This window comes from Anomalospiza imberbis, chromosome 1 (genome assembly GCF_031753505.1).
Source record: "Anomalospiza imberbis isolate Cuckoo-Finch-1a 21T00152 chromosome 1, ASM3175350v1, whole genome shotgun sequence".
Classification (NCBI taxonomy): Eukaryota; Metazoa; Chordata; class Aves; order Passeriformes; family Viduidae; genus Anomalospiza; species Anomalospiza imberbis.
The window spans coordinates 60,225,372-60,239,689 of NC_089681.1; the positions used below are offsets into that span (position 1 = coordinate 60,225,372).

The 14,318-nt window shown below is 39.7% G+C and overlaps 1 protein-coding gene across 7 annotated transcripts in view; it reads left to right on the forward strand.

The window, feature by feature from the left end:
* Positions 1 to 14,318, forward strand: part of CARMIL1 (capping protein regulator and myosin 1 linker 1) — a 191,893-nt gene that overhangs the window by 86,883 nt on the left and 90,692 nt on the right. For all 7 annotated transcript variants that reach the window (XM_068194254.1, XM_068194269.1, XM_068194260.1 and 4 more), the window contains exons 6-10: positions 1,548 to 1,645; positions 1,998 to 2,068; positions 2,209 to 2,282; positions 7,310 to 7,385; positions 9,951 to 10,039. In XM_068194254.1, the coding sequence (XP_068050355.1) occupies positions 1,548 to 1,645; positions 1,998 to 2,068; positions 2,209 to 2,282; positions 7,310 to 7,385; positions 9,951 to 10,039 (408 nt within the window). The remainder of the gene's footprint in view (positions 1 to 1,547; positions 1,646 to 1,997; positions 2,069 to 2,208; positions 2,283 to 7,309; positions 7,386 to 9,950; positions 10,040 to 14,318) is intronic.

Consider the following 14,318-nt stretch of genomic DNA (forward strand, 5'->3'; position numbering starts at 1 on the left):
CACATGATTGTGAGCCTTGTTCTTCAAAACTAAGCCCTGGGCAATCTTGTCATATACTTCCCATGGTTTAACTGACTGCTTGAATTATTTGTCTCCTTGTCTGGCTTTTCATTTCATTACACTACTTGTGCCTTTTGTTTTCTCTCTTACCTGTGTCTCTGGATTCTATCATCTTGCAGCAATTCTCAATAGTTTTCTTTATTTTCTTTTCTTGTTCTCAGTCATTGCCTCATCTTTATCACTACCAAGTCATGCAGCTCTACTGTATTCTCTTCAGCTCCTGGTTTTCAGCATTATTAGAAAAAATGGGCTGTGGAAAAGAGTTTTTCCAGACATGTTGATTTTTATATGTGAACTTTAATAACAGACTCTAGATGTGAATGGTTAGGCTAAACTTACATGTTTTATTTTGGGTGCATGTCTTTATTATTCACCTTTCCTGTAGGTGGAGTAGGAAATCAAGTTCATAAACTCTAGATGGCAGTTTCTTTTGTTTTCATTTTTTTCCCACTTCCAATTTTCCTCTCGGGCAGTGTTGTTAACTGCCTTAAGGGAGATTCCTTCAAAGAACGTGAATACAACTGAATATTTGTGAGCAGGGTTGCTATAAAACCTCAGTAACAGTGTGAGAAATGCAGACAAAAAGAATAAAGAAGGTTGCAAGACTGTTTGTTTCTCTGGTTGTTTATGAAGGCCTTCAACTCTCCATGTTTTCTGTGGGTTTTCTTGAGAACATTGCTGGAGCAGGTTGGGTAGCTCCAAGTGTGGAGTACTTGCTTCCCAGAAAAGAAATCAAATTTCTTGCCTTCCTCTCAGATGGCAGAGTTTTCCAAAATGAAGGCATTGGAGTTGTGTAGATGATAGAGGACCAGATCAGGCAAGAAAGGGGGAAGAGGTTTCTCCAGTCATTATTGCTTATTAATTCTTTTCTGCTCCACCTCCTACCCCCTTAGACCCCCTCATAAATTCTGTAGTTTATGAGGCAGTCTTGCCATTCAGAAAAACAGATAATTTTATTTCTTAAAAGGCAGGAAGATATTGTGCTTCTTGTCTGTCTAGGGAAGGAAACTGCCATCAATTTACAAAGATTGGATGGAGCTGGAGATCAAGAGTGCAGCCTAGAGGCCACATGGAACTGCTCAGCTCTTTGCACCATGGTGCTATTTCTGCACAAAAGCAGTGTATATACAGCAGTGGTTTCAGGGTAACCATTAATACTATGTCTCTTCCCTATTTTGGGCATCCTGGTGTCAGATGAGGGCCACAAGCCTCCTTAGATGGAGTGATTCTGTAATACAAAATAATTTAGTTGCTCCAGTAGTCACAGGGTTAATCAAAAGAAAGAGAGAAAGAAAGAATGAATAAATGTTACTCATGCTGTGCTGCATAATGGTGTGTGTGCCTTTTAGGTAGGAAAGTGGGTTGTATTAAAAATGGTAATTCTTCCTATGCACTCATTTAAAAATACTCTTAAAATAAAAAAGGTTTATGTGTTTAAAAATACTTTCAAAGCCATGAATGATGTTTTCCCCCTCTTTTCCATCTAGGAGGATTATGAAAAAAGTAACTATGGAGCCTTCAGAAAGACTGGCTAATCTCCAGGCCCTGTGGGACAGTCAGACAGTGGCAGAACTTGGACCTTGTGGTGAGAATGAATTTAAATGCTCAAATATAAAAGGGCTGGAATTGCAGTGTCAGGAAGTTTAATTCTATTTCTGGCAGAAGCTTGTAAAGGTGTAATTAGTTTTAAGGTGTAATTAGTATGAGGCAGACTTCTGATTGGTAGGTGAAGGCACTATATTAAGCTTTCTTGCAACTCACCACATGAAGATAGGATAGTCTCAGTTCCTTTCATAAGCACAATGCACAGTCTTCTGAAAAAAAAAAAAGAGACTGAGTTTTGAAAAACGGGCTCTAAGTATTAAGGTGTCCTTTTAGATGTGCATTAGTTTGCTTGTGTGACTACTGTGTTAAACAGTCTCTTGGGTTATTTGTAGGAGGCTTTTCGCAGATGTATGCTTGTGTTTGTGACTGGCTTGGATTTCCCTACAGAGAGGAAGTACAGTGGGTAAGTGCTTGTCTTGTTCTGGAGCTCTTTTCAGCTACATGTACTAATGATGAAAGAACAGGTAAATCCATAGTGCTTGACAAAAAACACAAACCCACTACAGTACTCTAAAGATGTATTTGGTTATGTATTTTTAACAGGACGTTGATACGATTTATCTGACACAAGATACCAGAGAGTTGAATTTGCAAGACTTCAGCCACCTTGACCACAGGTAAACCATGTGCAGTAATCATGCTAATATTGATGAAGTGTGATGACCCCATAGCTGTTACTGTGAAATTACCATCTGTAGCATTTTTACTTTTCAGCACAAAGCTGCTGGTTTTGCACAAAAGCCCCATGGAAACCTCATTTCATTCAGGAGCCTGAAAAGATAAATATATTTTCTTATTGGAAGTAATCCAAAAAGTTAGCAGATAGATACTTTTCCTGTGATGGCAGATATAAGAGCTCAAATTCAGCAGATAAAACATGCATCTACATCTGGTGGGCAAAGCCAAAAAGGAAATTATGAAGTCTTTACTTCTGCAGAAACTTTTTCTCATGGTGTACACAGTAAAGGAAATTAATTTTTGTCAGCAAGTCAGTAAAAGTTTTAAGTTGTTCAACTGAATTCCAGCCAGTTGTCTCTTCACTTATAATAGAGGCTACCAAAAATATGTACCTCCAGAAAGGAACTAATTGAGGGTAATTTTGCTGTGAGATGCTGAAACTTAGCTAAGTGTTGTATTTAGTTTACTGAATTTAGATGGCTGAGAAAATTGGATTCTGAGAAAGTTGAATCTGGAGATATTACAAGTAGGAGAAAATGGGAGGGAAGCTTAACTAAAATTCATCATTATACAAAGGAAACTGCCAATTTAAGAAAGTGTAAATAAGATTGAGAAAGCATTTATTTCTTTGGGAGAACCCAGTGAAAGAATTACGAATCTATCACAGATACAAGGTTAGAATATTGTAACAGAAAGGCTGAACCTGGTGGTCGGTAAATAAGAGTATTTTGCCACAGCATTCTTTGCAGGTTTAAGCTATCTGATGTGTGAATTTGCAGAATGCCCCATTCAAAGATTTAACTCATTTTCTGTGCCACATTTTCACAGTCTGCAGTGACTCCCTTGGCAAAGTTACCAAGCAGTGTCTCTGTTGACCAGTTCAGAGGTAACTCAAGACAACGGGGCTGCAACTGGTGTGTGACAGATGTAGCCAAAGATTCTCTCCTTGGTTAAGCCTTGCTGAGAAAAGATAAGGGGAGGAATACTACTAAGCACAAGCAAATTTGGGGCAAGAACTTAACGATGCTTTAAACATTTATTGCAAGATGAAGTGATGAGAAGACTGTGGGGCATACCTACAGATACCCAGCCTCAATAGATATGAAATATTCGAACAATTTATTAGGAAAGAGTAGATAGGATTGTTTTAAATATTTAGAATATCTCAGCTGGTGCAAATAGATTTGGCTTCCAGAAAATGTAATAATGGGTTTGTTGTTTTAGAAAAGCTTCTCATTAAAATATACCTTACAAAATTGCCGAAGAATTGTATTTGTGCTGTTAAGCAAAGTCTTTTTTAAGTGCTTCAAGATTGTCTAAGTCCAAAGATTCAAATCTATTTTGGAGCCATTTACATGCTGTGGAATCCATCTTGTGATGAGAACATCTACATGTTGAGGACTGAACTGAAGAACATTTTGGATTGAAATTTCAAGATTAAAATTTTAAGAAAGCCAAACCCTTGTTATTCACTAAAAATACAAATTAGGAATTGAAATCCCGGACAGTTGAGAATGTTTGTAAGCATTTTTCAGTATAATTAAGACAGTGGAACTGCTGTAAATTCACAGTATGCCATTATACTTTGGATTTTGAGAGACTGTTGTATATCTCATTCACCTAATTTTTGACATCGCTGAACCTATGTAGTTTATATTGTGTAGTAGCTCTGACGCAAGGTAGGACAGGTGCCTCAGTTCTCTGAATACAGGGGCTATGCATTGCAAAAATAAACAACTTGTGTTTTTCCAAGTAAAACATTTCTGTTAAAGGTCGACATAAGATGGCATGAATTATAGATGAATTTAAGTTCCCAAATCATCACAGCATGGCTTGCTGCATGGGAACATGACTTCTGAGGTTTCATCTGAAGTTATGTTGTGTTGTGAACCATATCATTATAAAAAAAAAAAAAGACTCAAAGTGAAAAGTGACAAAAGTGACAAAGGGCTTATTTGATATGGTTGCAAGATCTTCATCTGTGTAGCATGTGGTTTAGCTTATTTGGACATTCAAAAAATTTTAAGAAAAGTGCAATTGTTTGGATTTTTTTTGTTGTGCTGTTGAGATTTCTTGCCCTCTGAAATACACTGGGGGACAGAGATGTTGAAAAAATGTGAAGGCATTAGATAAGCTGGAATCTTGTTGAGGCTTGGAGAGATTGTCTGCATTCCAGAAGAACAGAATCTGCTTTTATTTTAAGATGGCAGATTTATTTTTTATAAATACTACTTTATTCTGGATGGTAATTTTAATGAATGTAAACATCTCAATGTAACTCAGTGAGGGAAAGTTATGAGAAGGCCCTGCTTTTGGAACTGGTTCTTAGCTTTCTTTCATACCATATTGGAAATGAGTTCAGGTTATTGTTAAAACCACATCTGGACTGCAATAGAATAAAATGAATAAAACAATGTATAATTTTGAAAAGAAAAACTTGATAACAAGAATATTGGGGTTAAATGAGCTTAAAGTGAGAGAAGCAGTAGAGGTAAATTCCTGAAGGGGACCCTTCTGACCCACTGGTGAGAAGCACCTTCAAAAATTGGAACAAAAAAAAAATCTTCCCTTAAAATCAGATGGTAGAATCTGATAAAGCAAAGTTTGTAGACAGTAAGTACAGCTGCTTGCTGAGCAGGCATGGGCTTCATTGTCTGCAGGCATACTGGGAGTAGGGGGAGTGGGTTGTGTGGAGGGGATCAGTTGGTGTTGGTGAAGGTCCCAGGCAGGATCTGTGAGTGACTGGGGTTTGAACAAACAGGCCTTGGATACTGCAGAAGATTAAACTGTTCAAGAAACATGTTACAGCTGGACAGGAATATTTTAAAACAAATCAGCCCAGCTGATTTGCAAGTTCTCATCTTTAAATATTTCTTAAAAGTGTCATAGCTCTGCCACTGAAACTGGGCACCCCTTGTCCTTCAGCCATTTCTCTCCTGAGCCAGAGAAGGAAAGGGGAGAAAAAAGGCACAGCCTCAGGCAAGCTCTGTCTGCAGCCACTCTCCTGCCCAGAAGTTCCTGAGCTCTTGCCAGCCCTCCACGCTGCCTTACCAGCTCCCTGGCAGTGTGAACGCTTGCAGTTGGTGATCCCCAATCATTGTCCCACTGTTCCTTTGAAGGAACTGGGCTGCTGCTGATGGCTGACCTACAAATGCTCATGGTACCTTCTGCTGCTTTTGGAGGTGGTGCTCCACAGCATGAACAGCTCTACTCCACCAGTGTCGGCCTGTCCAGTGTGTGCCCAGCTGTGCTGCCTGGTTACTGCTGCATGAACAAACCAACATTTCACCTGAAAATTTGCTCTTATATTCATTCCACTTCCAAGGCAAAGACAGTGGCAAGAGAGGCATCAAAGCTGCAAATTCATTACCACCTTACTGATCTTGCCAGGGAACCACAGAGGAGAAGCAAACCTCTCTGTGTGTGAGCATTCCATACTCCGTGGAAAGATTCCTGCCTGCCCAGCCTAAGGGAGAAGTACCTCTGGGTTGTTATTTTTTCTCACCTAACATTTCTGCAGTTATTTATTGCTTTACATGGAGATGAAGTATGTGTGTAGGAACAAAAACAACATGGTGGGCAGAAATAAATCTATACACCCCACGAAGCTGCTAAGTCTCTGCTGTGCCTGTGGAAACGAATTCACCACACAATGTGATGTGTGCTGTGAACAAGGTGGAAAGACGGCTTAAATCCTTGAAGGGCACCCCACACTAGTTCCTTTGCAGGAGTGTGAAAATGGTCTATTTGCATGAGCTTCTCAGTTGGTGGGCTACAGCCTTTTGCTGCAAAATGCTGCACCTTCGATCTGTTACCTTAGTGATGCTTGTACTTCCAAATGTAGCAACGGCAGTTCCCAATATAGCCTACGGAATGCTTGTCCACGTGATGTCGCCTTGTCTCTTGGCTTTCCTGTGTGTTTAACAACCGCCCCGAAGTATCTGCGTGTTTGCAGAGGAAAACTGGAGGAGGGGAAGAATAAAAAGAAGATGGGAGAAGGGTACTGCATGTTAAGTGCAGACCTGTGCCTACCTGCATATGTCCTGAATGAAGAGCTGGCGGGGGGCAGAAGGGGGGTTGGACTGGCTTATAAAAGCCAATACGTTAAAAATTCTCCCTAGAAAAACAGGCTTGAATGGCGCTAGTTTGCTGGTTTGATTAGTTAGTTTGTGTATGTTACAACTCTTTATTTCGTTATAAAGACAAGGGCTTTCTAAGGAGCTGTTCAGCCTCTGTGTAGGTGTATGTAAGTGTTTAATATGCAGCACCAAACTGATCTGAGTGCTGCACTGCTAAATGGTGTGATAGTGCTTGATGAATGAATCTGCTGGGGGGGTAGCATACAGACGTGACATTCATCAACGTCTGCTACTGGAGAAACTTAACACAGGGAGAGCACATCACGTTAAGAGGCTTGGAATGAAGAAAATGGGAATAATTTAGAATTTCATTTGTGAAATCCCTTTCACAATTAAGGAGAGTTTGTGCTGAATGTCGCATTATCCTGTTGCAGGTCTCCTGTTTCCTGGGGGAATTTAACTATAGAGATGAGACAAGGAGATGTTCTCTAGAAGCATTCAGTCATGGAATTATATTAAATCATCAGACTGCCAAAAAGCTTTTTAGCGTCATGCTAAATTATAATTAGAGGTGATTAGGAAGCTTAAACATGTCACAGGCTGAAGAAAAAGTTATGCTAAAAGTAGGAATGGCAGCCCAGACAAATTCCTGTTTTTAAAATTCATACTAGAATGGATGCCAGTTGTCCAGTCAGAGATTTTTATTAAAATAAGAGGAAGACATGCAGCTGCTCCTGCTGATTTTAGAATGATGAGCTTTCTATAATGGGGATGGTAGGCAATTAGCATTGCAAAACTATGGGAAATGAGACATGGAAGAACACTTAGGAGATTGTTTCAAAGGACAGTTATATGAAATGTGTGTAAAAGTGTTTTTCTTTTTCTAGAGACTTAATACCTATAGTTGCTGCTCTGGAGTATAATCAGTGGTTTACAAAGCTGTCCTCCAAGGATCTGAAATTAGTAAGTAATAAATTGAAACAATATATCTGCTTCTACCAGGCTGTGCTGTGTTTTAAAGGATGCTATTACATTTTTTAAAGTAAAATATTTTTGGCAACTACAACTGGGCAATCTATTGCCAAATTTTTTTTTCCTGGAATCATAGCAGGAAAATACAAACTGTTGGATAGTCAATTAGCACCATAAAAACACTGCTGAGAGTCAGGTCTTGTCAAAATTTCAAATAATATAGTTTGAAAACGTAGTTGGTTGATAGTAGCAGTCCATAAAACTTCATTAGGCATTGCAGACTCCCCCAAACAATATTATGTGACTGATTGGAAAGTAACTTCAAAGCAGCCAGGAATCTTAGTTGCTTTTCGGAGGTGAAAAGGCCAAGATTCTGGGGTTTTTTTTTCTTGCATAAAGCACTTTTTTTTCTGTGTAATTTTCATTGCAACTTGATGATTTTGTCTCCCAGTTTTCCAAAACACTGATGTGTGGCACCAGTATTTTTCCATATCAGTTTTCATTGCTAAAAACAAAAAGAGGGCATGTCTGAACAAGTTGGACTACTGTAAAAAGAGTCAAGAAAAGCAGTAATTCAGTGACAATTTAAACATATCAATATATGCTATTTCTCCTAAAATTTATAGTCACAGGTGGAATTAGTGGTTTGCTTGAGAAATTGCTCCAGAAGCTTTTGCGTTTAAAAATTAATATTAAGTTTCATTGTGTTTAAATTGATGCCAATTTATTGGTCTGTAAAGCTCTCATTATATTCCTAAGCTATCATTTCCAATGAAAATTCAGTAGGAACTTATGTGATTCTTGGCAAAAGAGTAGGCAAAAAACTTCTTTCCTACTGGGACATCTCTCTCAAAGTTATGCATGGAATGAAGGCAGTGGTATTTTTAGTGCTGTTGTAGTTTGCTGTTAAAATCAACATTGTTAAAAGGTACAATGCAGTTAATCAGTTTCTGTTTCTGTGAAATGAGATAGTTTGCTTAGTTAGAAGACTGGCTGGTGTAGTTTGCTTAGAACTAAACCTGGCCCTATTATCTGTCTGAGATTCATTTATGTGAATATTTTGGGTTTTTTTTTTTCTTAGCAGCTTTCCTGTGGAAAACAAATAAGCTTTGTCAGTCTAGAAAAAGCATCAGTTACTTTAAAAATCCCAACCTCTTAGCTTACACACATTCAATTTTTAAGTCAAAAAGGAGGAAAATGTAGATCACTGGACAGTAAATCCATGCCTTAAGAACACTGCCATGGGTCATTATGAGGTCAGACATATCCGGAGGCCATTGAGTGCATTGTGTTTCACGAGTCCCACTCTGACACTGTGTTTGGTACACAGTACCCACTGTGATTTTATAGCACAGGCATGAAACTTTCCACTTGCATCTGTAGAAATATTGTGATAATATTCTGAGTTATTAAAACATGGATGGTAAAGAAAGTATTGGGAAGATGGCTGAGTTGACAGTCTTCACCAAAAATTGTCAACCTTTACTGTGTAAAGGATAAGATTTTACGTGTGTGGTAGAGCAGATTTATTTTGTTTGGGGCATTTTTTTTTGGACATTCAATTAGTTTGAAAGTAAAAAAACCCAAACCCTGAAAAAAACACCAACTGGAAAATGTCCGATGGTCATTAGAGACAAAGATATACCAGGTATGAATGTCACGTTGTTGTCTTTAAAGGCAGGCAACAGAATAGTTTCAGCACTTCATGATCATGACTCAGATTGAGCTTTGGATATCACATGAACGCTGGTTAGTGTGAGCTGTGGGGGGAAAAAGAAAAGTCAAATCCAGAAGCAAAATAAAAGTTTATAATAAAAGGTGATGAGGTACAGAGTTCATTGCATGGCTTTTGAATGATTACGGTTTTATCTCTCTGTTTGAATGAGCAGAGCAAGCAAACTCTTTTGTTGTCATGTTTTGTTCATGACACTTGCAAATATCCATGCAAATTCTAGAATTCAACAACAATAAGAAGATGAGATGGGATTTGCTTCTGCATAGGCTGGAAGAATTCATACTCAAATATACTGGCCCTTTACCACTAGTCCTTGGGAGTCTTTGGAGGACCTCTCTAGCTAGGGTACTTTTGCTCCTGAGGTTCTTTGGGATTTTTTTGTTTGTTTGTTTGCCTTCTAACGTCTTTCTTTGTGTTTAGTTGTCATTCCTGGTCAGGCTTTATTCTCCTTTGCACTAGTTACCACTTTTTGCTGCAGGAGTAACATGCATATGACTAAGATTTCTTTTAAAATTAAGTGAGAGTTTTTTCTGAACTGCGTGATTTAAGTTGTTTTCACTGTCGTTATAAAAATTCTGCCCCTTTTGGTTAGGTGGCCTGGTTCATTAGTTACTTGCTTTTAGTCTGCCTCCTGCTTCTCTTAAGTCTTTTCCAGAAGTCTTCTGTTCACTCTCCTGAATGTTTCTGGTATTTTTACTTCCTATTTATGTATAACAAGAAGATGGCTGTGGCCTGGATCCCATTGCGATGTACAGCTTAACTGGATAACCGTCTGTTCCGTGTTTGTGTTCTTTAACGCTGTTCTGTCTTTTCTGTGGCAGTCCACTGATCTCTGTGAGCAGATACTGCGAGTGGTGAGTAGGTCCAGTCGGTTGGAAGAGCTGGTATTAGAGAATGCCGGGCTTAGAACGTAAGTAATTCCTTCACAATGTCGCTTTAGATGCTGCTTACCCCACTAAAAGGGATGTGTGATGTATGTTAGCCTGAATAAGCATTAAAAAAGCTGTGCTCAATGTCTGTCTAGTTCTGAGGAGCCTTTAGTCACAAGCTTTTTATCAAGTTTTTCAGAGGGTCTGTATGTCCAGGAAATCCCTTTAAACTGGTGGTTTTTAAGATTCTGCCTGGAGAGTTGGGCTAAGTGGAGCAAAGTGATTGAAAGAGAGCATAAACCTTAAACTGGCTCCTACTGTTCCTCTCCCAAATATGGGTCCAATAGAAGTATCAACACCTTTTTATAATTTAAGAACCAGTGGTTTAGGTTTTGTTAAAAAAAGCATACTGTGCCATCTTGCATAACATGTTGTTGTTTCATTTCCAAATGAGCTGTTGTTATCTTAATGTGGATTGCTGTCTGCTTAAATATAACAGGACTTCTACATTAACAGCTCTTTGAAGAAAGTAGATCAGTAAGTTTAATGGTTTGCTGTAGACTTAGAGGGAAGATACACAGAAATAAGCCATACAATCATATCCTTGCATATGTTTTAAATACAGTAAGTTGTAGTTACTAGCTTTTTTTCCCCCTCACAGAAAATAGAAGCAAAGTTCAAGTTACTTGCAGCTGTGCTAGTTTATACTTGTAGTGCTTGTTTTATGTTAGGTTAGTGTCCAAGACAATGTAGACAAGAGAAACTCTAGAGCTAATGATTTCTTTAAATTAAAAATTAGTGTAAAGGTGGGAGAAGCAGAACACTATGCAGAATTACAAATAAAGGGAAACAAGGGGAAATAAAGGGAATAAAGGGGAGATATTTGGTGTGCCTTACATTGTCTCCTCTTCCATTGTTGGAGTCTTTTTAAAGTGCACTTTGCATTGAAATGCCTTTAAAAGAAAATTGCCTACATGACACAAGAAATTTGAGATCGAGTTTGGAAGAATATGGGAACTTTCTGATCACTGGTGCACTGCCTTTAATAGCTGTCATTCAAACATAAGCCCCTGGTTTTAATCTCGTTTTTCTTTCAGTATGTGCCATGAAATCTAATGATAATCATTAATATTAAAGGATATGTTGAATACCTTTGCACGTTGCCTACCTTAATTTATCACAGTTGGATTAACTGCTTTCAGTTTAAACAGGACCTGACAGATAATCACCCTGTGACTTTGGTTTTCATGTCTCCATCTACATGCAGAGTGTTTGGCATTGTGCCTTGGTGTGTATCTGTTCTGATCAACACTGTCTGTTTTTGCCAAGGATGCATTTGTCAGTTTTGCCATTTATCATATCTGTTTGCTAGGAGATCCTGTTGTTGCTGGCTATCTTCCTTCCCATGGCTTACAGACCAGTCATTTTTAATGAGCTGTGATAGAATGCCAAACCAGGGTTAAGCAAGAGCTACCAAGAGTAAAGCTGTAAGAAATAACCTGAGCAGCTGCGAGAGCATATTTCTTCCTGCAGCAGAGTCAGTTTAAGATGACTCTGTTCTTTTCTATCTCCAGCCACTCATTTCTGTGATTTGGTTTGGGCCACAGCCTCATAAACACTTGTCATCCTCCCAAATGATGAAACAGCAAACTATTGTGCAGTAGCAGTAATAAGGACCCAGAACTAGGGAAGTGTGAACTTCCTGTTGGGAAAAACAGGATGTCAAATGAAAGCCTCTGTCTGATAAGATTTGTGCTTTCCAGTTTAGACGCTCTTGGAAATTTTATCCCCATTGCAATTGCTTCAACTACACATAAAGGATACATTTTAGATAACACTGGAAGGCTTCAATGCATACAGCAATCACTAATGTTTTGGTAAATGTTTTAATTAACATATGTGATGTCCAGATTTCAGGTAGAGTTGAGTAGTTCAGGCTGGCCCCAAAAAAATGAGCTTGAAAGGAAGGTTAATTCCTGAGGCATTTTAGAGGAATGGGACAATATGTGATAACCAAAATACTGATTTCTGACTGGGCAGCTCAGCCTATTGATTAGGCTGGGTTTGGTGTCTACCAGGCTTTGAAGCTTGGCCTGACAGGCACAGGCTGTGTATGGTGGGAGCTGCCTTTGGCCTGCACTGTTGGGAGATGCTAAATGGCAAGGACTTGGATATTAGGAAAAGGTTCTTCCTCCAGAGGGTGGTTGGGTGCTGAAACAGGCTCCTCAGGGCAATGATCACGGCCCCAACTGTGCCAGAGCTCCAGGAGTATTTGGACTACAATTTCAGGCACGTGGTGGTGGGGTTGTTGGGGTGTCCTGTGCAGCACCAGGAGTTGGACTCGATCCTTGGGAGTCCCTTCCAACTCAGGCTCTTCTGTGCTTTCCATGAAACTGCAAGACAGATTTCCCAGTCTGCAAAGGCCCGTTTGCAGGAGCTGCTGCAAATGATTTATTTGTTCCACTTCCATGTTCTCTGAAAGCTGGCAGGCAGATTGTCGCTGCCTCCATTCACACTGTCCTGTGCAGCCCTGTTCCAAAGGGAGTGGCCAGCTGGCACATGGGGAACAACAGAAGTGCCTGTTGCTGGCCTTTGAGGGCCTAGAGGGCCTTTGACAGTCATGTAGAGTCTTATCTTTCCCTTCTTGACAGGGTCTTAATGTCCTTAGACCTAACAATGTTGCTTCTTCCCACACATCTTCTTTTTTTCTGTTACAGGGATGTGGTCTAGACAGATCTCAAGGAATGTTTTTGTCTGATATTTCCAGATTGGTAGTATTCTTTCCCTTGATGAAATATCCTTAGTATGTCATGTGTATAGTTAAATTGAATCTTTTTGGGGCTTTACCTCCAAGCCTGAAAAAGCTTGCTTCAGCCCAGCATGGCTGTGTAATGCATACAGAGCAAGCTTGATGCTTTATAGAAAGTTTCCGACCTACACCCCATGCTCTGTTCATAAGTGTGCAGCCAAAAGTAACAAATTTTATGACTCGAAGCTAATAGTGAACAAAGGAGGAGAGGAGATGTTTCCCCATGAGCAGAGCCAAGGTGCCTCTGTTTATGGCAGAGGCTGCACAGGCAATGTGTGTTATTTGTTGTATTATTTTTTCCAAAATGAGCCTTGAAGCCCTGTGAGCCCAATATAGATAATCCAGTGCTTTCTGGTGGAAGCTGGTTAGCTGTGCCTTTGCTAAAGTAGTTCACACACACTCTAGGTGTACAAAACACTCTGGTAATCCTGCTTATATTGCTGGCAAAAGCTGGAGCAGAGTTTGTAAACAGGCCTGGAGGTATAGGCAAAGTATTGTAATGACAGGAATCTGTTAGGGATAAAGAGGAGGAAACTCTTCAAGAGGAAAGGGTTTGTTGCTTTTTAATTCAAAACCTCATTTTTCTTGGCTGGACATAAGGAGCTTGATTCAGATGCCTAAGGGCAGGCATCTAGCACCATTTGAAATGCTGGAGGATTTCCAGAATGTTGGCAAATGTCACTGAGGACCTACAGGAGATCCATAGTCTTCTGCAGCAGCAGCTGGTAGCAAAGCAGGAGGCCCTGGGGCCTGTCAGGTGGCACAGTTTCAAGTCCAGAAGTTCTTTTTATTGAGTGTTTGTATTCACATACTGCTTGTATTTTAGGAAAAGAAAATGTTTTTTCTCAAGGCAGCCCTTCATCATGCATCTGCAGTGCTGGAACCAGATCTAGCCCCAGAAGGACATAGGGTTTCAAAGGGAAACTAAACTTCCCTGGAGCATCTCTGTACTCCAGTAAACTTTGCCACTTCAGATAACCAAAAGCTATTGAGGCTATTGCTGTTCAACCTCCTTTCTTTTCCAAATACTAGAAGAGGATACTACCTCCACTGTGGTTCTCAGCACAGAGCTTGGTGGAAGGCAAAATCTATTACAGGGAAACAGGGCAGTGTTGATTAGCATTTTGGTAGCTCTCCACCACTGGCCTACAGGAGGAGAAATAATATACTTCAAAGCAGAGAGAGAAAGAAGGAAGTTCAAGACATAGTTTTGCTTTCTATCTTGTTGTCTGATTTAGGTGAAATAAGAACACTGAAGTTAGAGCCTCACTTTATCAAAAGCCCACAGTAGGTCTAGTCCCTTAACACGTCATAACTTCTCAGCTGGTACAAGAACATATTTGAGGATTTGTCTTAGAGCTGATAAGACATCAGCCTTCTGGCTTCATGCAAGGAATGTGTCTCACCCAGAGTGTGACAGTTTGGTGTGCAAGAAAACCCAAGCTAGCTTTCAGCTTAATACTGTGTGGTGGCAGTCCAGCTGCAGCAGAATGCTTGCAGGTGGGGCAGTG